At 37.1% G+C, this 23,547-nt stretch overlaps 9 protein-coding genes and 5 pseudogenes across 9 annotated transcripts; 9 read left to right on the plus strand and 5 right to left on the minus strand.

The window, feature by feature from the left end:
* The first annotated feature begins 2,113 nt into the window (after positions 1-2,113).
* LOC148600424 (histone H4) lies at positions 2,114-2,425 on the plus strand. The gene has a single exon (XM_088558153.1). It carries the CDS (start codon positions 2,114-2,116, stop codon positions 2,423-2,425), a length of 312 nt encoding a protein of 103 aa, XP_088414279.1.
* Positions 2,426-3,105: 680 nt separating this feature from the next.
* LOC148600425 (histone H2B pseudogene) lies at positions 3,106-3,483 on the minus strand (annotated as a pseudogene).
* Positions 3,484-3,737: 254 nt separating this feature from the next.
* LOC148600426 (histone H2A-like) lies at positions 3,738-4,115 on the plus strand. Its single transcript, XM_088557854.1, has one exon. The coding sequence runs from the start codon at positions 3,738-3,740 to the stop codon at positions 4,113-4,115; it is 378 nt and encodes a 125-aa protein (XP_088413980.1).
* Positions 4,116-7,091: 2,976 nt separating this feature from the next.
* On the plus strand, positions 7,092-7,403 carry LOC148600427 (histone H4). Its single transcript, XM_088558154.1, has one exon. It carries the CDS (start codon positions 7,092-7,094, stop codon positions 7,401-7,403), a length of 312 nt encoding a protein of 103 aa, XP_088414280.1.
* Positions 7,404-8,083: 680 nt separating this feature from the next.
* On the minus strand, positions 8,084-8,461 carry LOC148600428 (histone H2B pseudogene; annotated as a pseudogene).
* A 254-nt stretch (positions 8,462-8,715) lies between these two features.
* Positions 8,716-9,093, plus strand: LOC148600429 (histone H2A-like). The gene has a single exon (XM_088557853.1). It carries the CDS (start codon positions 8,716-8,718, stop codon positions 9,091-9,093), a length of 378 nt encoding a protein of 125 aa, XP_088413979.1.
* A 2,976-nt stretch (positions 9,094-12,069) lies between these two features.
* On the plus strand, positions 12,070-12,381 carry LOC148600430 (histone H4). Its single transcript, XM_088558156.1, has one exon. It carries the CDS (start codon positions 12,070-12,072, stop codon positions 12,379-12,381), a length of 312 nt encoding a protein of 103 aa, XP_088414282.1.
* Positions 12,382-13,061: 680 nt separating this feature from the next.
* LOC148600431 (histone H2B pseudogene) lies at positions 13,062-13,439 on the minus strand (annotated as a pseudogene).
* Positions 13,440-13,693: 254 nt separating this feature from the next.
* LOC148600432 (histone H2A-like) lies at positions 13,694-14,071 on the plus strand. Its single transcript, XM_088557852.1, has one exon. The coding sequence runs from the start codon at positions 13,694-13,696 to the stop codon at positions 14,069-14,071; it is 378 nt and encodes a 125-aa protein (XP_088413978.1).
* Positions 14,072-17,047: 2,976 nt separating this feature from the next.
* LOC148600433 (histone H4) lies at positions 17,048-17,359 on the plus strand. The gene has a single exon (XM_088558157.1). The coding sequence runs from the start codon at positions 17,048-17,050 to the stop codon at positions 17,357-17,359; it is 312 nt and encodes a 103-aa protein (XP_088414283.1).
* A 680-nt stretch (positions 17,360-18,039) lies between these two features.
* LOC148600434 (histone H2B pseudogene) lies at positions 18,040-18,417 on the minus strand (annotated as a pseudogene).
* A 254-nt stretch (positions 18,418-18,671) lies between these two features.
* LOC148600435 (histone H2A-like) lies at positions 18,672-19,049 on the plus strand. Its single transcript, XM_088557848.1, has one exon. The coding sequence runs from the start codon at positions 18,672-18,674 to the stop codon at positions 19,047-19,049; it is 378 nt and encodes a 125-aa protein (XP_088413974.1).
* Positions 19,050-22,025: 2,976 nt separating this feature from the next.
* Positions 22,026-22,337, plus strand: LOC148600436 (histone H4). The gene has a single exon (XM_088558158.1). It carries the CDS (start codon positions 22,026-22,028, stop codon positions 22,335-22,337), a length of 312 nt encoding a protein of 103 aa, XP_088414284.1.
* Positions 22,338-23,017: 680 nt separating this feature from the next.
* On the minus strand, positions 23,018-23,395 carry LOC148600437 (histone H2B pseudogene; annotated as a pseudogene).
* Between the last annotated feature and the right edge of the window lie 152 nt (positions 23,396-23,547).

Consider the following 23,547-nt stretch of genomic DNA (forward strand, 5'->3'; position numbering starts at 1 on the left):
CGACCAATAATGAACTTGCTTGTCAAATTTATACGACGACAAAAGCCGACCCTCAAGGCTACAGTATTATCACCGTTCGGTTATTGAAATCATACATCGTTCGTAATGGCTCGTACAAAGCAAACCGCTCGTAAGTCCACCGGAGGAAAGGCTCCAAGGAAACAACTGGCAACTAAGGCTGCTCGTAAGAGCGCACCCGCTACTGGAGGAGTCAAGAAACCACACAGATACAGACCTGGAACTGTCGCATTGAGAGAAATCAGAAGATATCAAAAGAGCACCGAGCTTCTCATCAGAAAACTCCCATTCCAGAGATTAGTCAGAGAAATCGCTCAGGACTTCAAAACTGATCTCAGATTCCAGAGCTCCGCCGTCATGGCACTCCAGGAAGCTAGTGAAGCTTACTTGGTCGGTCTTTTTGAAGACACCAACTTGTGCGCCATCCACGCCAAGAGAGTCACAATCATGCCCAAGGACATTCAGCTTGCACGCAGAATTCGCGGAGAACGTGCTTAATGTGTGACTTTTCACATTATGAAAACGGCCCTTTTAAGGGCCACACAAATCTTCAAAAAAAGATTTTTAAGTTGATATGTAATCCAGTCTAATAATACACGAATAAAAAATGTAACACACCCTTTTTTTACACCTGTCTGTACCTAGAAAACACCAAGTAATTGCGCCTAATAAATAAAGGCATACCGTTCAACAACCATCTTTCCCTTTCCGAAAAAGTTTTTATCTCACATATTTTGTATAAGTTTATACGTGTACAAATATTCTCTATCTATTTTTCATAAAATGTGATTTCAATAGACCAAATTGCTTTCTCGTCATAGCGTTGACGGATTTACAATACACATGAACTCATTCCATTTATACATTTGGAATAAAAATGTAATCGTTGTGTGCAACTTTCATGCATTTCGTGGTAATTTTTTTTTAATAAATATGTGTTCATATATGAATGTAAGTGTATCTCTGTCCATGGAAACACCTTCCCTTTATGTTTAAAAATTCTATTATTACATCTATATTAACTTTTTCCTTTTCTTCATATAAAATTATCAAAGACTAATGTCATTTTTTTTTCTGATACTTTTTATTCGTTATTTTTTTTTTTATCATAATATTTTTTTTTTCTTTTTAAGGGTCAATTCGCGTTTACTTTCTGAACAATACACATCTTAACACATTATACATTGGCCGTATAAGTGAATACGTAAAGCCGGTTACTAAGAGTTAGCACTACTCACACCTTTCAGCAATTCTCTATAATACCTTAGTATTTTAATTATCACCTCATAAAATTCCTTAAGCCCTGTCGTCTGAACCGGAGAATTTCGCTCAGCCATAAACACAATATATTTTTTATTATCATTATCACTTTTTTGTTATATATAAATTTTTTTTTTTTGCTTTATTTTTGCATTCTGTGCACTCACCGGATACACAATCCAGACATTCGCTCGCATTTAAGTGGACCTTTTTCATAATTGAAAAGTCCGACACCGATCTTCACTGCAATGAAATAAAAAGAAAAAAGAAAATAAATAGGATAAATTCCCCCGTATAAAGGACCGTCAATAGTCTGACTTCCAACACAGTAGTATATTGAAAAACTTTCTCTGTTATTTTAAAATAATCGAAACAGAAAGAAATACAGAAATTTGGCATTATTCTGCGACCTGGTGCGTTTTACAGCGGCTACATGCACACACACACACACACACACACACACACATATATATATATATATGCGAATTTATGTCAATGCATTGAGTTATAAGGCGATGTGCCTTATAAGTTATCTGCACATATGTGCAAATAACTATGTTGTTTTATAAATCATGTTTAAACATGCGTTGTCTGTGTGTACGATTTGTGAAACGTCTATTATTTGCCGTGAATTATTTCCTATATTTGAAAAATTGAGCCCCCTTTTTTTCTTTCTTACAAAACATTCCATTCCTCGTCACACACAAACTGTCCAATGAAAAGTTACTTAACAAATACTTGATTGGCTTTCTATCACGGTCGCGCTAGTTATATATATTATTTTTGTCCTGCCGGCATCAATCATGTACCGATATAGTTTTATTACATAATTACCATGTCGGGTCGCGGTAAAGGAGGTAAAGGACTAGGAAAAGGAGGCGCCAAACGACACAGGAAAGTTTTGCGTGATAACATCCAAGGTATCACCAAACCAGCTATCCGTCGTCTTGCACGAAGAGGTGGTGTCAAACGTATCTCTGGGCTTATCTATGAAGAGACTCGTGGTGTGTTGAAAGTTTTCTTGGAAAATGTAATTCGTGATGCAGTCACCTACACCGAGCATGCCAAGAGAAAAACTGTCACAGCTATGGATGTCGTCTATGCCCTGAAGAGACAAGGACGCACTCTATACGGCTTCGGAGGTTGAGCAGCTTCCATTAGAAATAACAACAACGGCCCTTTTCAGGGCCACCAAAATATTTCAAAAAGATTCTGATATTGATGTTATATGCAGCAAATAACTTCTCTAATTAAAACACCCATGGCATACAACAATAACATTTTGAGAATAATGTTTATCATTTTATTGTTATAAATCACTGCACAGTAGACACCCAAGAAAAAACATATCTATGTACAACAACATTCACTATTAAAACTGCTCAAAAAAACAACTATTGACTAAGACTGTGTATTGCACATGCCGATTAGTGAGTAGTGTTCAGTGTCGATTTCACACATTTCGTTGTAGTAAGGTGAACGCTAATGTACTTTTACCGCCGATTTTATTATTTTCAATTAAAAAATTCAAACATCTGTACATGTATCGTAACTATCTACACTTTTTGAAAGAAATCATATTTATTTTATTGAGCCTGACTTGTAATCAACTTATTAGATGCGTGGCTTTCATATGTAAAGGAGTTGATTCTACGGCGAAGAAATCTTTTCAGTCTTATTTTTCTGATTATACGATTTCTGTGTGCATTTGTTCTTATTCAAGTTCAGAGTATAAACAGTTTTGCAACGTATCAACATAAGAATCTTTTTGAAAGATTTTGGTGGCCCTGAAAAGGGCCGTTAAGTATGAAGACCGTCACTGCAAGTTTATTTGCTGCTGGTGTACTTTGTGACGGCTTTGGTCCCTTCGCTAACAGCGTGTTTGGCTAATTCTCCCGGCAACAGAAGACGTACAGCAGTCTGAATCTCCCGAGATGTAATAGTTGATCTTTTATTGTAGTGAGCCAGACGCGAAGCCTCGGCGGCGATTCTCTCAAAGATATCATTGACAAAACTGTTCATGATTGACATTGCCTTTGAAGAGACACCAGTGTCCGGATGGACTTGTCGGAGAACTTTGTAGATGTAGATTCCATAAGACTCCCTTCTCCTTCTCTTCCTTTTCTTGTCACCTCCGGCACGTGCAGCTTTCGTCTTGGTCACGGCCTTCTTTGCTCCTTTTGATCCAGTTGCTTTAGGCGGCATATTTAATCTCTGATAATAACACAGTGAATAATACCCACTAGTTCGGTCTAATTTCAATTTAAAACGACCAAGTGGATTGAAATTATGTTTGCGCGAACCTCGCGGAAAACACCAAGTACAAGCCAGAACAGTGATACTGATTGGTTCATACATATGATATCATTCCAATCCGTTTGCATCTATAAATGGAAAATTGCATATTTTAAGTATTATGTTTATTTATTTGAAACTGAACAATTCACAAATAATACAATATGTCTGGACGTGGAAAGGGAGGCAAAGCCAAATCTAAGGCCAAGAGCAGGTCGTCCCGTGCTGGACTTCAGTTCCCTGTCGGTCGTATCCACAGACTATTGAGGAAAGGCAACTATGGAGAGAGGGTAGGCGCTGGAGCCCCTGTTTATCTCGCCGCTGTTATGGAATATTTGGCCGCTGAAGTTTTGGAATTGGCAGGTAATGCTGCCCGTGACAACAAGAAGAGCAGAATCATCCCCCGTCACCTCCAGCTGGCCATCAGAAACGACGAGGAACTGAACAAACTGCTCTCCGGTGTCACCATTGCCCAGGGTGGCGTACTGCCAAACATCCAGGCTGTTCTATTGCCCAAGAAGACTCAAAAGGCTGCAAAATAAATAATTTAGTTCTTTGAACTATCGGATATAACGGCCCTTTTCAGGGCCACCAACACTTTTCAAAAAGATTCTTAAATTGATGTGTGTACTTGCACTATAAAACAACTAAAACTGAGTTTATAACCACCCCCCCCCCACTCCCTCAGCTTCCCTATATGCCTTTTTTTTCGGCCGGACATAAATACGTGTATTACTATACACAATAACTATGCAATTCAAGAATTAATATGCATTTCACAAAAACAAAAACAAAAAATATAAAAAAAAAAAAATAAAAAAAAAATAAACAACGTTAAAAAACGCAGCCACGCGAGGGCATCGTAGAGTTTCAGTTATCTGTTGTGTGTGTAGAATTCTGGCCCTCTACTAAATGTGCATATACTTATCCGTGCATTTTCCTGTGGGTTGTATGTTTACTAACGCGAGTCCATATAACTCATTTTAAGTATGTGTTTTATGCAGGCTAGTTCTCGATGAAAAGTAGAATGGAGTACTAATTCAAAGAGAATCAATTTCCCATTTACCACGTACTATAACTATTGCACACAAGATAAATAGATTCTTAAAAAAATAATTTGTATTTTTTAAAATTAGTTTGTTACTAAAATATTTTTTGTAAAAACCATGATAAATGCTTGTAGTAATAGTATGTACTAATTGCTACAGAAATGTGACTAATTGTGAGTGACATCAGATGTAAGTTGGTGAATCTAATTAACTATTAATGTAATTGTTTTTGATAATCTTGATAACATGTCATCAAAGCTCAAACATGAATAGAATGGTGGATTGAAAGTTTTCCCAATTCCTCCAATGAAATTACCTGAATGATAACCAATCACAGTGAGTTTTATTGCTTCGACCGACCAATAATGAACTTGCTTGTCAAATTTATACGACGACAAAAGCCGACCCTCAAGGCTACAGTATTATCACCGTTCGGTTATTGAAATCATACATCGTTCGTAATGGCTCGTACAAAGCAAACCGCTCGTAAGTCCACCGGAGGAAAGGCTCCAAGGAAACAACTGGCAACTAAGGCTGCTCGTAAGAGCGCACCCGCTACTGGAGGAGTCAAGAAACCACACAGATACAGACCTGGAACTGTCGCATTGAGAGAAATCAGAAGATATCAAAAGAGCACCGAGCTTCTCATCAGAAAACTCCCATTCCAGAGATTAGTCAGAGAAATCGCTCAGGACTTCAAAACTGATCTCAGATTCCAGAGCTCCGCCGTCATGGCACTCCAGGAAGCTAGTGAAGCTTACTTGGTCGGTCTTTTTGAAGACACCAACTTGTGCGCCATCCACGCCAAGAGAGTCACAATCATGCCCAAGGACATTCAGCTTGCACGCAGAATTCGCGGAGAACGTGCTTAATGTGTGACTTTTCACATTATGAAAACGGCCCTTTTAAGGGCCACACAAATCTTCAAAAAAAGATTTTTAAGTTGATATGTAATCCAGTCTAATAATACACGAATAAAAAATGTAACACACCCTTTTTTTACACCTGTCTGTACCTAGAAAACACCAAGTAATTGCGCCTAATAAATAAAGGCATACCGTTCAACAACCATCTTTCCCTTTCCGAAAAAGTTTTTATCTCACATATTTTGTATAAGTTTATACGTGTACAAATATTCTCTATCTATTTTTCATAAAATGTGATTTCAATAGACCAAATTGCTTTCTCGTCATAGCGTTGACGGATTTACAATACACATGAACTCATTCCATTTATACATTTGGAATAAAAATGTAATCGTTGTGTGCAACTTTCATGCATTTCGTGGTAATTTTTTTTTAATAAATATGTGTTCATATATGAATGTAAGTGTATCTCTGTCCATGGAAACACCTTCCCTTTATGTTTAAAAATTCTATTATTACATCTATATTAACTTTTTCCTTTTCTTCATATAAAATTATCAAAGACTAATGTCATTTTTTTTTCTGATACTTTTTATTCGTTATTTTTTTTTTTATCATAATATTTTTTTTTTCTTTTTAAGGGTCAATTCGCGTTTACTTTCTGAACAATACACATCTTAACACATTATACATTGGCCGTATAAGTGAATACGTAAAGCCGGTTACTAAGAGTTAGCACTACTCACACCTTTCAGCAATTCTCTATAATACCTTAGTATTTTAATTATCACCTCATAAAATTCCTTAAGCCCTGTCGTCTGAACCGGAGAATTTCGCTCAGCCATAAACACAATATATTTTTTATTATCATTATCACTTTTTTGTTATATATAAATTTTTTTTTTTTGCTTTATTTTTGCATTCTGTGCACTCACCGGATACACAATCCAGACATTCGCTCGCATTTAAGTGGACCTTTTTCATAATTGAAAAGTCCGACACCGATCTTCACTGCAATGAAATAAAAAGAAAAAAGAAAATAAATAGGATAAATTCCCCCGTATAAAGGACCGTCAATAGTCTGACTTCCAACACAGTAGTATATTGAAAAACTTTCTCTGTTATTTTAAAATAATCGAAACAGAAAGAAATACAGAAATTTGGCATTATTCTGCGACCTGGTGCGTTTTACAGCGGCTACATGCACACACACACACACACACACACACACACATATATATATATATATGCGAATTTATGTCAATGCATTGAGTTATAAGGCGATGTGCCTTATAAGTTATCTGCACATATGTGCAAATAACTATGTTGTTTTATAAATCATGTTTAAACATGCGTTGTCTGTGTGTACGATTTGTGAAACGTCTATTATTTGCCGTGAATTATTTCCTATATTTGAAAAATTGAGCCCCCTTTTTTTCTTTCTTACAAAACATTCCATTCCTCGTCACACACAAACTGTCCAATGAAAAGTTACTTAACAAATACTTGATTGGCTTTCTATCACGGTCGCGCTAGTTATATATATTATTTTTGTCCTGCCGGCATCAATCATGTACCGATATAGTTTTATTACATAATTACCATGTCGGGTCGCGGTAAAGGAGGTAAAGGACTAGGAAAAGGAGGCGCCAAACGACACAGGAAAGTTTTGCGTGATAACATCCAAGGTATCACCAAACCAGCTATCCGTCGTCTTGCACGAAGAGGTGGTGTCAAACGTATCTCTGGGCTTATCTATGAAGAGACTCGTGGTGTGTTGAAAGTTTTCTTGGAAAATGTAATTCGTGATGCAGTCACCTACACCGAGCATGCCAAGAGAAAAACTGTCACAGCTATGGATGTCGTCTATGCCCTGAAGAGACAAGGACGCACTCTATACGGCTTCGGAGGTTGAGCAGCTTCCATTAGAAATAACAACAACGGCCCTTTTCAGGGCCACCAAAATATTTCAAAAAGATTCTGATATTGATGTTATATGCAGCAAATAACTTCTCTAATTAAAACACCCATGGCATACAACAATAACATTTTGAGAATAATGTTTATCATTTTATTGTTATAAATCACTGCACAGTAGACACCCAAGAAAAAACATATCTATGTACAACAACATTCACTATTAAAACTGCTCAAAAAAACAACTATTGACTAAGACTGTGTATTGCACATGCCGATTAGTGAGTAGTGTTCAGTGTCGATTTCACACATTTCGTTGTAGTAAGGTGAACGCTAATGTACTTTTACCGCCGATTTTATTATTTTCAATTAAAAAATTCAAACATCTGTACATGTATCGTAACTATCTACACTTTTTGAAAGAAATCATATTTATTTTATTGAGCCTGACTTGTAATCAACTTATTAGATGCGTGGCTTTCATATGTAAAGGAGTTGATTCTACGGCGAAGAAATCTTTTCAGTCTTATTTTTCTGATTATACGATTTCTGTGTGCATTTGTTCTTATTCAAGTTCAGAGTATAAACAGTTTTGCAACGTATCAACATAAGAATCTTTTTGAAAGATTTTGGTGGCCCTGAAAAGGGCCGTTAAGTATGAAGACCGTCACTGCAAGTTTATTTGCTGCTGGTGTACTTTGTGACGGCTTTGGTCCCTTCGCTAACAGCGTGTTTGGCTAATTCTCCCGGCAACAGAAGACGTACAGCAGTCTGAATCTCCCGAGATGTAATAGTTGATCTTTTATTGTAGTGAGCCAGACGCGAAGCCTCGGCGGCGATTCTCTCAAAGATATCATTGACAAAACTGTTCATGATTGACATTGCCTTTGAAGAGACACCAGTGTCCGGATGGACTTGTCGGAGAACTTTGTAGATGTAGATTCCATAAGACTCCCTTCTCCTTCTCTTCCTTTTCTTGTCACCTCCGGCACGTGCAGCTTTCGTCTTGGTCACGGCCTTCTTTGCTCCTTTTGATCCAGTTGCTTTAGGCGGCATATTTAATCTCTGATAATAACACAGTGAATAATACCCACTAGTTCGGTCTAATTTCAATTTAAAACGACCAAGTGGATTGAAATTATGTTTGCGCGAACCTCGCGGAAAACACCAAGTACAAGCCAGAACAGTGATACTGATTGGTTCATACATATGATATCATTCCAATCCGTTTGCATCTATAAATGGAAAATTGCATATTTTAAGTATTATGTTTATTTATTTGAAACTGAACAATTCACAAATAATACAATATGTCTGGACGTGGAAAGGGAGGCAAAGCCAAATCTAAGGCCAAGAGCAGGTCGTCCCGTGCTGGACTTCAGTTCCCTGTCGGTCGTATCCACAGACTATTGAGGAAAGGCAACTATGGAGAGAGGGTAGGCGCTGGAGCCCCTGTTTATCTCGCCGCTGTTATGGAATATTTGGCCGCTGAAGTTTTGGAATTGGCAGGTAATGCTGCCCGTGACAACAAGAAGAGCAGAATCATCCCCCGTCACCTCCAGCTGGCCATCAGAAACGACGAGGAACTGAACAAACTGCTCTCCGGTGTCACCATTGCCCAGGGTGGCGTACTGCCAAACATCCAGGCTGTTCTATTGCCCAAGAAGACTCAAAAGGCTGCAAAATAAATAATTTAGTTCTTTGAACTATCGGATATAACGGCCCTTTTCAGGGCCACCAACACTTTTCAAAAAGATTCTTAAATTGATGTGTGTACTTGCACTATAAAACAACTAAAACTGAGTTTATAACCACCCCCCCCCCACTCCCTCAGCTTCCCTATATGCCTTTTTTTTCGGCCGGACATAAATACGTGTATTACTATACACAATAACTATGCAATTCAAGAATTAATATGCATTTCACAAAAACAAAAACAAAAAATATAAAAAAAAAAAAATAAAAAAAAAATAAACAACGTTAAAAAACGCAGCCACGCGAGGGCATCGTAGAGTTTCAGTTATCTGTTGTGTGTGTAGAATTCTGGCCCTCTACTAAATGTGCATATACTTATCCGTGCATTTTCCTGTGGGTTGTATGTTTACTAACGCGAGTCCATATAACTCATTTTAAGTATGTGTTTTATGCAGGCTAGTTCTCGATGAAAAGTAGAATGGAGTACTAATTCAAAGAGAATCAATTTCCCATTTACCACGTACTATAACTATTGCACACAAGATAAATAGATTCTTAAAAAAATAATTTGTATTTTTTAAAATTAGTTTGTTACTAAAATATTTTTTGTAAAAACCATGATAAATGCTTGTAGTAATAGTATGTACTAATTGCTACAGAAATGTGACTAATTGTGAGTGACATCAGATGTAAGTTGGTGAATCTAATTAACTATTAATGTAATTGTTTTTGATAATCTTGATAACATGTCATCAAAGCTCAAACATGAATAGAATGGTGGATTGAAAGTTTTCCCAATTCCTCCAATGAAATTACCTGAATGATAACCAATCACAGTGAGTTTTATTGCTTCGACCGACCAATAATGAACTTGCTTGTCAAATTTATACGACGACAAAAGCCGACCCTCAAGGCTACAGTATTATCACCGTTCGGTTATTGAAATCATACATCGTTCGTAATGGCTCGTACAAAGCAAACCGCTCGTAAGTCCACCGGAGGAAAGGCTCCAAGGAAACAACTGGCAACTAAGGCTGCTCGTAAGAGCGCACCCGCTACTGGAGGAGTCAAGAAACCACACAGATACAGACCTGGAACTGTCGCATTGAGAGAAATCAGAAGATATCAAAAGAGCACCGAGCTTCTCATCAGAAAACTCCCATTCCAGAGATTAGTCAGAGAAATCGCTCAGGACTTCAAAACTGATCTCAGATTCCAGAGCTCCGCCGTCATGGCACTCCAGGAAGCTAGTGAAGCTTACTTGGTCGGTCTTTTTGAAGACACCAACTTGTGCGCCATCCACGCCAAGAGAGTCACAATCATGCCCAAGGACATTCAGCTTGCACGCAGAATTCGCGGAGAACGTGCTTAATGTGTGACTTTTCACATTATGAAAACGGCCCTTTTAAGGGCCACACAAATCTTCAAAAAAAGATTTTTAAGTTGATATGTAATCCAGTCTAATAATACACGAATAAAAAATGTAACACACCCTTTTTTTACACCTGTCTGTACCTAGAAAACACCAAGTAATTGCGCCTAATAAATAAAGGCATACCGTTCAACAACCATCTTTCCCTTTCCGAAAAAGTTTTTATCTCACATATTTTGTATAAGTTTATACGTGTACAAATATTCTCTATCTATTTTTCATAAAATGTGATTTCAATAGACCAAATTGCTTTCTCGTCATAGCGTTGACGGATTTACAATACACATGAACTCATTCCATTTATACATTTGGAATAAAAATGTAATCGTTGTGTGCAACTTTCATGCATTTCGTGGTAATTTTTTTTTAATAAATATGTGTTCATATATGAATGTAAGTGTATCTCTGTCCATGGAAACACCTTCCCTTTATGTTTAAAAATTCTATTATTACATCTATATTAACTTTTTCCTTTTCTTCATATAAAATTATCAAAGACTAATGTCATTTTTTTTTCTGATACTTTTTATTCGTTATTTTTTTTTTTATCATAATATTTTTTTTTTCTTTTTAAGGGTCAATTCGCGTTTACTTTCTGAACAATACACATCTTAACACATTATACATTGGCCGTATAAGTGAATACGTAAAGCCGGTTACTAAGAGTTAGCACTACTCACACCTTTCAGCAATTCTCTATAATACCTTAGTATTTTAATTATCACCTCATAAAATTCCTTAAGCCCTGTCGTCTGAACCGGAGAATTTCGCTCAGCCATAAACACAATATATTTTTTATTATCATTATCACTTTTTTGTTATATATAAATTTTTTTTTTTTGCTTTATTTTTGCATTCTGTGCACTCACCGGATACACAATCCAGACATTCGCTCGCATTTAAGTGGACCTTTTTCATAATTGAAAAGTCCGACACCGATCTTCACTGCAATGAAATAAAAAGAAAAAAGAAAATAAATAGGATAAATTCCCCCGTATAAAGGACCGTCAATAGTCTGACTTCCAACACAGTAGTATATTGAAAAACTTTCTCTGTTATTTTAAAATAATCGAAACAGAAAGAAATACAGAAATTTGGCATTATTCTGCGACCTGGTGCGTTTTACAGCGGCTACATGCACACACACACACACACACACACACACACATATATATATATATATGCGAATTTATGTCAATGCATTGAGTTATAAGGCGATGTGCCTTATAAGTTATCTGCACATATGTGCAAATAACTATGTTGTTTTATAAATCATGTTTAAACATGCGTTGTCTGTGTGTACGATTTGTGAAACGTCTATTATTTGCCGTGAATTATTTCCTATATTTGAAAAATTGAGCCCCCTTTTTTTCTTTCTTACAAAACATTCCATTCCTCGTCACACACAAACTGTCCAATGAAAAGTTACTTAACAAATACTTGATTGGCTTTCTATCACGGTCGCGCTAGTTATATATATTATTTTTGTCCTGCCGGCATCAATCATGTACCGATATAGTTTTATTACATAATTACCATGTCGGGTCGCGGTAAAGGAGGTAAAGGACTAGGAAAAGGAGGCGCCAAACGACACAGGAAAGTTTTGCGTGATAACATCCAAGGTATCACCAAACCAGCTATCCGTCGTCTTGCACGAAGAGGTGGTGTCAAACGTATCTCTGGGCTTATCTATGAAGAGACTCGTGGTGTGTTGAAAGTTTTCTTGGAAAATGTAATTCGTGATGCAGTCACCTACACCGAGCATGCCAAGAGAAAAACTGTCACAGCTATGGATGTCGTCTATGCCCTGAAGAGACAAGGACGCACTCTATACGGCTTCGGAGGTTGAGCAGCTTCCATTAGAAATAACAACAACGGCCCTTTTCAGGGCCACCAAAATATTTCAAAAAGATTCTGATATTGATGTTATATGCAGCAAATAACTTCTCTAATTAAAACACCCATGGCATACAACAATAACATTTTGAGAATAATGTTTATCATTTTATTGTTATAAATCACTGCACAGTAGACACCCAAGAAAAAACATATCTATGTACAACAACATTCACTATTAAAACTGCTCAAAAAAACAACTATTGACTAAGACTGTGTATTGCACATGCCGATTAGTGAGTAGTGTTCAGTGTCGATTTCACACATTTCGTTGTAGTAAGGTGAACGCTAATGTACTTTTACCGCCGATTTTATTATTTTCAATTAAAAAATTCAAACATCTGTACATGTATCGTAACTATCTACACTTTTTGAAAGAAATCATATTTATTTTATTGAGCCTGACTTGTAATCAACTTATTAGATGCGTGGCTTTCATATGTAAAGGAGTTGATTCTACGGCGAAGAAATCTTTTCAGTCTTATTTTTCTGATTATACGATTTCTGTGTGCATTTGTTCTTATTCAAGTTCAGAGTATAAACAGTTTTGCAACGTATCAACATAAGAATCTTTTTGAAAGATTTTGGTGGCCCTGAAAAGGGCCGTTAAGTATGAAGACCGTCACTGCAAGTTTATTTGCTGCTGGTGTACTTTGTGACGGCTTTGGTCCCTTCGCTAACAGCGTGTTTGGCTAATTCTCCCGGCAACAGAAGACGTACAGCAGTCTGAATCTCCCGAGATGTAATAGTTGATCTTTTATTGTAGTGAGCCAGACGCGAAGCCTCGGCGGCGATTCTCTCAAAGATATCATTGACAAAACTGTTCATGATTGACATTGCCTTTGAAGAGACACCAGTGTCCGGATGGACTTGTCGGAGAACTTTGTAGATGTAGATTCCATAAGACTCCCTTCTCCTTCTCTTCCTTTTCTTGTCACCTCCGGCACGTGCAGCTTTCGTCTTGGTCACGGCCTTCTTTGCTCCTTTTGATCCAGTTGCTTTAGGCGGCATATTTAATCTCTGATAATAACACAGTGAATAATACCCACTAGTTCGGTCTAATTTCAATTTAAAACGACCAAGTGGATTGAAATTATGTTTGCGCGAACCTCGCGGAAAACACCAAGTACAAGCCAGAACAGTGATACTGATTGGTTCATACATATGATATCATTCCAATCCGTTTGCATCTATAAATGGAAAATTGCATATTTTAAGTATTATGTTTATTTATTTGAAACTGAACAATTCACAAATAATACAATATGTCTGGACGTGGAAAGGGAGGCAAAGCCAAATCTAAGGCCAAGAGCAGGTCGTCCCGTGCTGGACTTCAGTTCCCTGTCGGTCGTATCCACAGACTATTGAGGAAAGGCAACTATGGAGAGAGGGTAGGCGCTGGAGCCCCTGTTTATCTCGCCGCTGTTATGGAATATTTGGCCGCTGAAGTTTTGGAATTGGCAGGTAATGCTGCCCGTGACAACAAGAAGAGCAGAATCATCCCCCGTCACCTCCAGCTGGCCATCAGAAACGACGAGGAACTGAACAAACTGCTCTCCGGTGTCACCATTGCCCAGGGTGGCGTACTGCCAAACATCCAGGCTGTTCTATTGCCCAAGAAGACTCAAAAGGCTGCAAAATAAATAATTTAGTTCTTTGAACTATCGGATATAACGGCCCTTTTCAGGGCCACCAACACTTTTCAAAAAGATTCTTAAATTGATGTGTGTACTTGCACTATAAAACAACTAAAACTGAGTTTATAACCACCCCCCCCCCACTCCCTCAGCTTCCCTATATGCCTTTTTTTTCGGCCGGACATAAATACGTGTATTACTATACACAATAACTATGCAATTCAAGAATTAATATGCATTTCACAAAAACAAAAACAAAAAATATAAAAAAAAAAAAATAAAAAAAAAATAAACAACGTTAAAAAACGCAGCCACGCGAGGGCATCGTAGAGTTTCAGTTATCTGTTGTGTGTGTAGAATTCTGGCCCTCTACTAAATGTGCATATACTTATCCGTGCATTTTCCTGTGGGTTGTATGTTTACTAACGCGAGTCCATATAACTCATTTTAAGTATGTGTTTTATGCAGGCTAGTTCTCGATGAAAAGTAGAATGGAGTACTAATTCAAAGAGAATCAATTTCCCATTTACCACGTACTATAACTATTGCACACAAGATAAATAGATTCTTAAAAAAATAATTTGTATTTTTTAAAATTAGTTTGTTACTAAAATATTTTTTGTAAAAACCATGATAAATGCTTGTAGTAATAGTATGTACTAATTGCTACAGAAATGTGACTAATTGTGAGTGACATCAGATGTAAGTTGGTGAATCTAATTAACTATTAATGTAATTGTTTTTGATAATCTTGATAACATGTCATCAAAGCTCAAACATGAATAGAATGGTGGATTGAAAGTTTTCCCAATTCCTCCAATGAAATTACCTGAATGATAACCAATCACAGTGAGTTTTATTGCTTCGACCGACCAATAATGAACTTGCTTGTCAAATTTATACGACGACAAAAGCCGACCCTCAAGGCTACAGTATTATCACCGTTCGGTTATTGAAATCATACATCGTTCGTAATGGCTCGTACAAAGCAAACCGCTCGTAAGTCCACCGGAGGAAAGGCTCCAAGGAAACAACTGGCAACTAAGGCTGCTCGTAAGAGCGCACCCGCTACTGGAGGAGTCAAGAAACCACACAGATACAGACCTGGAACTGTCGCATTGAGAGAAATCAGAAGATATCAAAAGAGCACCGAGCTTCTCATCAGAAAACTCCCATTCCAGAGATTAGTCAGAGAAATCGCTCAGGACTTCAAAACTGATCTCAGATTCCAGAGCTCCGCCGTCATGGCACTCCAGGAAGCTAGTGAAGCTTACTTGGTCGGTCTTTTTGAAGACACCAACTTGTGCGCCATCCACGCCAAGAGAGTCACAATCATGCCCAAGGACATTCAGCTTGCACGCAGAATTCGCGGAGAACGTGCTTAATGTGTGACTTTTCACATTATGAAAACGGCCCTTTTAAGGGCCACACAAATCTTCAAAAAAAGATTTTTAAGTTGATATGTAATCCAGTCTAATAATACACGAATAAAAAATGTAACACACCCTTTTTTTACACCTGTCTGTACCTAGAAAACACCAAGTAATTGCGCCTAATAAATAAAGGCATACCGTTCAACAACCATCTTTCCCTTTCCGAAAAAGTTTTTATCTCACATATTTTGTATAAGTTTATACGTGTACAAATATTCTCTATCTATTTTTCATAAAATGTGATTTCAATAGACCAAATTGCTTTCTCGTCATAGCGTTGACGGATTTACAATACACATGAACTCATTCCATTTATACATTTGGAATAAAAATGTAATCGTTGTGTGCAACTTTCATGCATTTCGTGGTAATTTTTTTTTAATAAATATGTGTTCATATATGAATGTAAGTGTATCTCTGTCCATGGAAACACCTTCCCTTTATGTTTAAAAATTCTATTATTACATCTATATTAACTTTTTCCTTTTCTTCATATAAAATTATCAAAGACTAATGTCATTTTTTTTTCTGATACTTTTTATTCGTTATTTTTTTTTTTATCATAATATTTTTTTTTTCTTTTTAAGGGTCAATTCGCGTTTACTTTCTGAACAATACACATCTTAACACATTATACATTGGCCGTATAAGTGAATACGTAAAGCCGGTTACTAAGAGTTAGCACTACTCACACCTTTCAGCAATTCTCTATAATACCTTAGTATTTTAATTATCACCTCATAAAATTCCTTAAGCCCTGTCGTCTGAACCGGAGAATTTCGCTCAGCCATAAACACAATATATTTTTTATTATCATTATCACTTTTTTGTTATATATAAATTTTTTTTTTTTGCTTTATTTTTGCATTCTGTGCACTCACCGGATACACAATCCAGACATTCGCTCGCATTTAAGTGGACCTTTTTCATAATTGAAAAGTCCGACACCGATCTTCACTGCAATGAAATAAAAAGAAAAAAGAAAATAAATAGGATAAATTCCCCCGTATAAAGGACCGTCAATAGTCTGACTTCCAACACAGTAGTATATTGAAAAACTTTCTCTGTTATTTTAAAATAATCGAAACAGAAAGAAATACAGAAATTTGGCATTATTCTGCGACCTGGTGCGTTTTACAGCGGCTACATGCACACACACACACACACACACACACACACATATATATATATATATGCGAATTTATGTCAATGCATTGAGTTATAAGGCGATGTGCCTTATAAGTTATCTGCACATATGTGCAAATAACTATGTTGTTTTATAAATCATGTTTAAACATGCGTTGTCTGTGTGTACGATTTGTGAAACGTCTATTATTTGCCGTGAATTATTTCCTATATTTGAAAAATTGAGCCCCCTTTTTTTCTTTCTTACAAAACATTCCATTCCTCGTCACACACAAACTGTCCAATGAAAAGTTACTTAACAAATACTTGATTGGCTTTCTATCACGGTCGCGCTAGTTATATATATTATTTTTGTCCTGCCGGCATCAATCATGTACCGATATAGTTTTATTACATAATTACCATGTCGGGTCGCGGTAAAGGAGGTAAAGGACTAGGAAAAGGAGGCGCCAAACGACACAGGAAAGTTTTGCGTGATAACATCCAAGGTATCACCAAACCAGCTATCCGTCGTCTTGCACGAAGAGGTGGTGTCAAACGTATCTCTGGGCTTATCTATGAAGAGACTCGTGGTGTGTTGAAAGTTTTCTTGGAAAATGTAATTCGTGATGCAGTCACCTACACCGAGCATGCCAAGAGAAAAACTGTCACAGCTATGGATGTCGTCTATGCCCTGAAGAGACAAGGACGCACTCTATACGGCTTCGGAGGTTGAGCAGCTTCCATTAGAAATAACAACAACGGCCCTTTTCAGGGCCACCAAAATATTTCAAAAAGATTCTGATATTGATGTTATATGCAGCAAATAACTTCTCTAATTAAAACACCCATGGCATACAACAATAACATTTTGAGAATAATGTTTATCATTTTATTGTTATAAATCACTGCACAGTAGACACCCAAGAAAAAACATATCTATGTACAACAACATTCACTATTAAAACTGCTCAAAAAAACAACTATTGACTAAGACTGTGTATTGCACATGCCGATTAGTGAGTAGTGTTCAGTGTCGATTTCACACATTTCGTTGTAGTAAGGTGAACGCTAATGTACTTTTACCGCCGATTTTATTATTTTCAATTAAAAAATTCAAACATCTGTACATGTATCGTAACTATCTACACTTTTTGAAAGAAATCATATTTATTTTATTGAGCCTGACTTGTAATCAACTTATTAGATGCGTGGCTTTCATATGTAAAGGAGTTGATTCTACGGCGAAGAAATCTTTTCAGTCTTATTTTTCTGATTATACGATTTCTGTGTGCATTTGTTCTTATTCAAGTTCAGAGTATAAACAGTTTTGCAACGTATCAACATAAGAATCTTTTTGAAAGATTTTGGTGGCCCTGAAAAGGGCCGTTAAGTATGAAGACCGTCACTGCAAGTTTATTTGCTGCTGGTGTACTTTGTGACGGCTTTGGTCCCTTCGCTAACAGCGTGTTTGGCTAATTCTCCCGGCAACAGAAGACGTACAGCAGTCTGAATCTCCCGAGATGTAATAGTTGATCTTTTATTGTAGTGAGCCAGACGCGAAGCCTCGGCGGCGATTCTCTCAAAGATATCATTGACAAAACTGTTCATGATTGACATTGCCTTTGAAGAGACACCAGTGTCCGGATGGACTTGTCGGAGAACTTTGTAGATGTAGATTCCATAAGACTCCCTTCTCCTTCTCTTCCTTTTCTTGTCACCTCCGGCACGTGCAGCTTTCGTCTTGGTCACGGCCTTCTTTGCTCCTTTTGATCCAGTTGCTTTAGGCGGCATATTTAATCTCTGATAATAACACAGTGAATAATACCCACTAGTTCGGTCTAATTTCAATTTAAAACGACCAAGTGGATTGAAATTATGTTTGCGCGAACCTCGCGGAAAACACCAAGTACAAGCCAGAACAGTGATACTGATTGGTTCATACATATGATATCATTCCAATCCGTTTGCATCTATAAATGGAAAATTGCATATTTTAAGTATTATGTTTATTTATTTGAAACTGAACAATTCACAAATAATACAATATGTCTGGACGTGGAAAGGGAGGCAAAGCCAAATCTAAGGCCAAGAGCAGGTCGTCCCGTGCTGGACTTCAGTTCCCTGTCGGTCGTATCCACAGACTATTGAGGAAAGGCAACTATGGAGAGAGGGTAGGCGCTGGAGCCCCTGTTTATCTCGCCGCTGTTATGGAATATTTGGCCGCTGAAGTTTTGGAATTGGCAGGTAATGCTGCCCGTGACAACAAGAAGAGCAGAATCATCCCCCGTCACCTCCAGCTGGCCATCAGAAACGACGAGGAACTGAACAAACTGCTCTCCGGTGTCACCATTGCCCAGGGTGGCGTACTGCCAAACATCCAGGCTGTTCTATTGCCCAAGAAGACTCAAAAGGCTGCAAAATAAATAATTTAGTTCTTTGAACTATCGGATATAACGGCCCTTTTCAGGGCCACCAACACTTTTCAAAAAGATTCTTAAATTGATGTGTGTACTTGCACTATAAAACAACTAAAACTGAGTTTATAACCACCCCCCCCCCACTCCCTCAGCTTCCCTATATGCCTTTTTTTTCGGCCGGACATAAATACGTGTATTACTATACACAATAACTATGCAATTCAAGAATTAATATGCATTTCACAAAAACAAAAACAAAAAATATAAAAAAAAAAAAATAAAAAAAAAATAAACAACGTTAAAAAACGCAGCCACGCGAGGGCATCGTAGAGTTTCAGTTATCTGTTGTGTGTGTAGAATTCTGGCCCTCTACTAAATGTGCATATACTTATCCGTGCATTTTCCTGTGGGTTGTATGTTTACTAACGCGAGTCCATATAACTCATTTTAAGTATGTGTTTTATGCAGGCTAGTTCTCGATGAAAAGTAGAATGGAGTACTAATTCAAAGAGAATCAATTTCCCATTTACCACGTACTATAACTATTGCACACAAGATAAATAGATTCTTAAAAAAATAATTTGTATTTTTTAAAATTAGTTTGTTACTAAAATATTTTTTGTAAAAACCATGATAAATGCTTGTAGTAATAGTATGTACTAATTGCTACAGAAATGTGACTAATTGTGAGTGACATCAGATGTAAGTTGGTGAATCTAATTAACTATTAATGTAATTGTTTTTGATAATCTTGATAACATGTCATCAAAGCTCAAACATGAATAGAATGGTGGATTGAAAGTTTTCCCAATTCCTCCAATGAAATTACCTGAATGATAACCAATCACAGTGAGTTTTATTGCTTCGACCGACCAATAATGAACTTGCTTGTCAAATTTATACGACGACAAAAGCCGACCCTCAAGGCTACAGTATTATCACCGTTCGGTTATTGAAATCATACATCGTTCGTAATGGCTCGTACAAAGCAAACCGCTCGTAAGTCCACCGGAGGAAAGGCTCCAAGGAAACAACTGGCAACTAAGGCTGCTCGTAAGAGCGCACCCGCTACTGGAGGAGTCAAGAAACCACACAGATACAGACCTGGAACTGTCGCATTGAGAGAAATCAGAAGATATCAAAAGAGCACCGAGCTTCTCATCAGAAAACTCCCATTCCAGAGATTAGTCAGAGAAATCGCTCAGGACTTCAAAACTGATCTCAGATTCCAGAGCTCCGCCGTCATGGCACTCCAGGAAGCTAGTGAAGCTTACTTGGTCGGTCTTTTTGAAGACACCAACTTGTGCGCCATCCACGCCAAGAGAGTCACAATCATGCCCAAGGACATTCAGCTTGCACGCAGAATTCGCGGAGAACGTGCTTAATGTGTGACTTTTCACATTATGAAAACGGCCCTTTTAAGGGCCACACAAATCTTCAAAAAAAGATTTTTAAGTTGATATGTAATCCAGTCTAATAATACACGAATAAAAAATGTAACACACCCTTTTTTTACACCTGTCTGTACCTAGAAAACACCAAGTAATTGCGCCTAATAAATAAAGGCATACCGTTCAACAACCATCTTTCCCTTTCCGAAAAAGTTTTTATCTCACATATTTTGTATAAGTTTATACGTGTACAAATATTCTCTATCTATTTTTCATAAAATGTGATTTCAATAGACCAAATTGCTTTCTCGTCATAGCGTTGACGGATTTACAATACACATGAACTCATTCCATTTATACATTTGGAATAAAAATGTAATCGTTGTGTGCAACTTTCATGCATTTCGTGGTAATTTTTTTTTAATAAATATGTGTTCATATATGAATGTAAGTGTATCTCTGTCCATGGAAACACCTTCCCTTTATGTTTAAAAATTCTATTATTACATCTATATTAACTTTTTCCTTTTCTTCATATAAAATTATCAAAGACTAATGTCATTTTTTTTTCTGATACTTTTTATTCGTTATTTTTTTTTTTATCATAATATTTTTTTTTTCTTTTTAAGGGTCAATTCGCGTTTACTTTCTGAACAATACACATCTTAACACATTATACATTGGCCGTATAAGTGAATACGTAAAGCCGGTTACTAAGAGTTAGCACTACTCACACCTTTCAGCAATTCTCTATAATACCTTAGTATTTTAATTATCACCTCATAAAATTCCTTAAGCCCTGTCGTCTGAACCGGAGAATTTCGCTCAGCCATAAACACAATATATTTTTTATTATCATTATCACTTTTTTGTTATATATAAATTTTTTTTTTTTGCTTTATTTTTGCATTCTGTGCACTCACCGGATACACAATCCAGACATTCGCTCGCATTTAAGTGGACCTTTTTCATAATTGAAAAGTCCGACACCGATCTTCACTGCAATGAAATAAAAAGAAAAAAGAAAATAAATAGGATAAATTCCCCCGTATAAAGGACCGTCAATAGTCTGACTTCCAACACAGTAGTATATTGAAAAACTTTCTCTGTTATTTTAAAATAATCGAAACAGAAAGAAATACAGAAATTTGGCATTATTCTGCGACCTGGTGCGTTTTACAGCGGCTACATGCACACACACACACACACACACACACACACATATATATATATATATGCGAATTTATGTCAATGCATTGAGTTATAAGGCGATGTGCCTTATAAGTTATCTGCACATATGTGCAAATAACTATGTTGTTTTATAAATCATGTTTAAACATGCGTTGTCTGTGTGTACGATTTGTGAAACGTCTATTATTTGCCGTGAATTATTTCCTATATTTGAAAAATTGAGCCCCCTTTTTTTCTTTCTTACAAAACATTCCATTCCTCGTCACACACAAACTGTCCAATGAAAAGTTACTTAACAAATACTTGATTGGCTTTCTATCACGGTCGCGCTAGTTATATATATTATTTTTGTCCTGCCGGCATCAATCATGTACCGATATAGTTTTATTACATAATTACCATGTCGGGTCGCGGTAAAGGAGGTAAAGGACTAGGAAAAGGAGGCGCCAAACGACACAGGAAAGTTTTGCGTGATAACATCCAAGGTATCACCAAACCAGCTATCCGTCGTCTTGCACGAAGAGGTGGTGTCAAACGTATCTCTGGGCTTATCTATGAAGAGACTCGTGGTGTGTTGAAAGTTTTCTTGGAAAATGTAATTCGTGATGCAGTCACCTACACCGAGCATGCCAAGAGAAAAACTGTCACAGCTATGGATGTCGTCTATGCCCTGAAGAGACAAGGACGCACTCTATACGGCTTCGGAGGTTGAGCAGCTTCCATTAGAAATAACAACAACGGCCCTTTTCAGGGCCACCAAAATATTTCAAAAAGATTCTGATATTGATGTTATATGCAGCAAATAACTTCTCTAATTAAAACACCCATGGCATACAACAATAACATTTTGAGAATAATGTTTATCATTTTATTGTTATAAATCACTGCACAGTAGACACCCAAGAAAAAACATATCTATGTACAACAACATTCACTATTAAAACTGCTCAAAAAAACAACTATTGACTAAGACTGTGTATTGCACATGCCGATTAGTGAGTAGTGTTCAGTGTCGATTTCACACATTTCGTTGTAGTAAGGTGAACGCTAATGTACTTTTACCGCCGATTTTATTATTTTCAATTAAAAAATTCAAACATCTGTACATGTATCGTAACTATCTACACTTTTTGAAAGAAATCATATTTATTTTATTGAGCCTGACTTGTAATCAACTTATTAGATGCGTGGCTTTCATATGTAAAGGAGTTGATTCTACGGCGAAGAAATCTTTTCAGTCTTATTTTTCTGATTATACGATTTCTGTGTGCATTTGTTCTTATTCAAGTTCAGAGTATAAACAGTTTTGCAACGTATCAACATAAGAATCTTTTTGAAAGATTTTGGTGGCCCTGAAAAGGGCCGTTAAGTATGAAGACCGTCACTGCAAGTTTATTTGCTGCTGGTGTACTTTGTGACGGCTTTGGTCCCTTCGCTAACAGCGTGTTTGGCTAATTCTCCCGGCAACAGAAGACGTACAGCAGTCTGAATCTCCCGAGATGTAATAGTTGATCTTTTATTGTAGTGAGCCAGACGCGAAGCCTCGGCGGCGATTCTCTCAAAGATATCATTGACAAAACTGTTCATGATTGACATTGCCTTTGAAGAGACACCAGTGTCCGGATGGACTTGTCGGAGAACTTTGTAGATGTAGATTCCATAAGACTCCCTTCTCCTTCTCTTCCTTTTCTTGTCACCTCCGGCACGTGCAGCTTTCGTCTTGGTCACGGCCTTCTTTGCTCCTTTTGATCCAGTTGCTTTAGGCGGCATATTTAATCTCTGATAATAACACAGTGAATAATACCCACTAGTTCGGTCTAATTTCAATTTAAAACGACCAAGTGGATTGAAATTATGTTTGCGCGAACCTCGCGGAAAACACCAAGTACAAGCCAGAACAGTGATACTGATTGGTTCATACA

Source organism: Perna viridis, chromosome 13 (genome assembly GCF_037379345.1).
Source record: "Perna viridis isolate PV_CMFRI_1.1 ecotype Kerala chromosome 13, ASM3737934v1, whole genome shotgun sequence".
Taxonomy (NCBI): domain Eukaryota; kingdom Metazoa; phylum Mollusca; class Bivalvia; order Mytilida; family Mytilidae; genus Perna; species Perna viridis.

Bases quoted from the DNA above. Each gene is read 5' to 3' on its own strand.
- LOC148600424 (XM_088558153.1), top strand. From the start codon at position 2,114: ATGTCGGGTCGCGGTAAAGGAGGTAAAGGACTAGGAAAAGGAGGCGCC.
- LOC148600426 (XM_088557854.1), top strand. From the start codon at position 3,738: ATGTCTGGACGTGGAAAGGGAGGCAAAGCCAAATCTAAGGCCAAGAGC.
- LOC148600427 (XM_088558154.1), top strand. From the start codon at position 7,092: ATGTCGGGTCGCGGTAAAGGAGGTAAAGGACTAGGAAAAGGAGGCGCC.
- LOC148600429 (XM_088557853.1), top strand. From the start codon at position 8,716: ATGTCTGGACGTGGAAAGGGAGGCAAAGCCAAATCTAAGGCCAAGAGC.
- LOC148600430 (XM_088558156.1), top strand. From the start codon at position 12,070: ATGTCGGGTCGCGGTAAAGGAGGTAAAGGACTAGGAAAAGGAGGCGCC.
- LOC148600432 (XM_088557852.1), top strand. From the start codon at position 13,694: ATGTCTGGACGTGGAAAGGGAGGCAAAGCCAAATCTAAGGCCAAGAGC.
- LOC148600433 (XM_088558157.1), top strand. From the start codon at position 17,048: ATGTCGGGTCGCGGTAAAGGAGGTAAAGGACTAGGAAAAGGAGGCGCC.
- LOC148600435 (XM_088557848.1), top strand. From the start codon at position 18,672: ATGTCTGGACGTGGAAAGGGAGGCAAAGCCAAATCTAAGGCCAAGAGC.
- LOC148600436 (XM_088558158.1), top strand. From the start codon at position 22,026: ATGTCGGGTCGCGGTAAAGGAGGTAAAGGACTAGGAAAAGGAGGCGCC.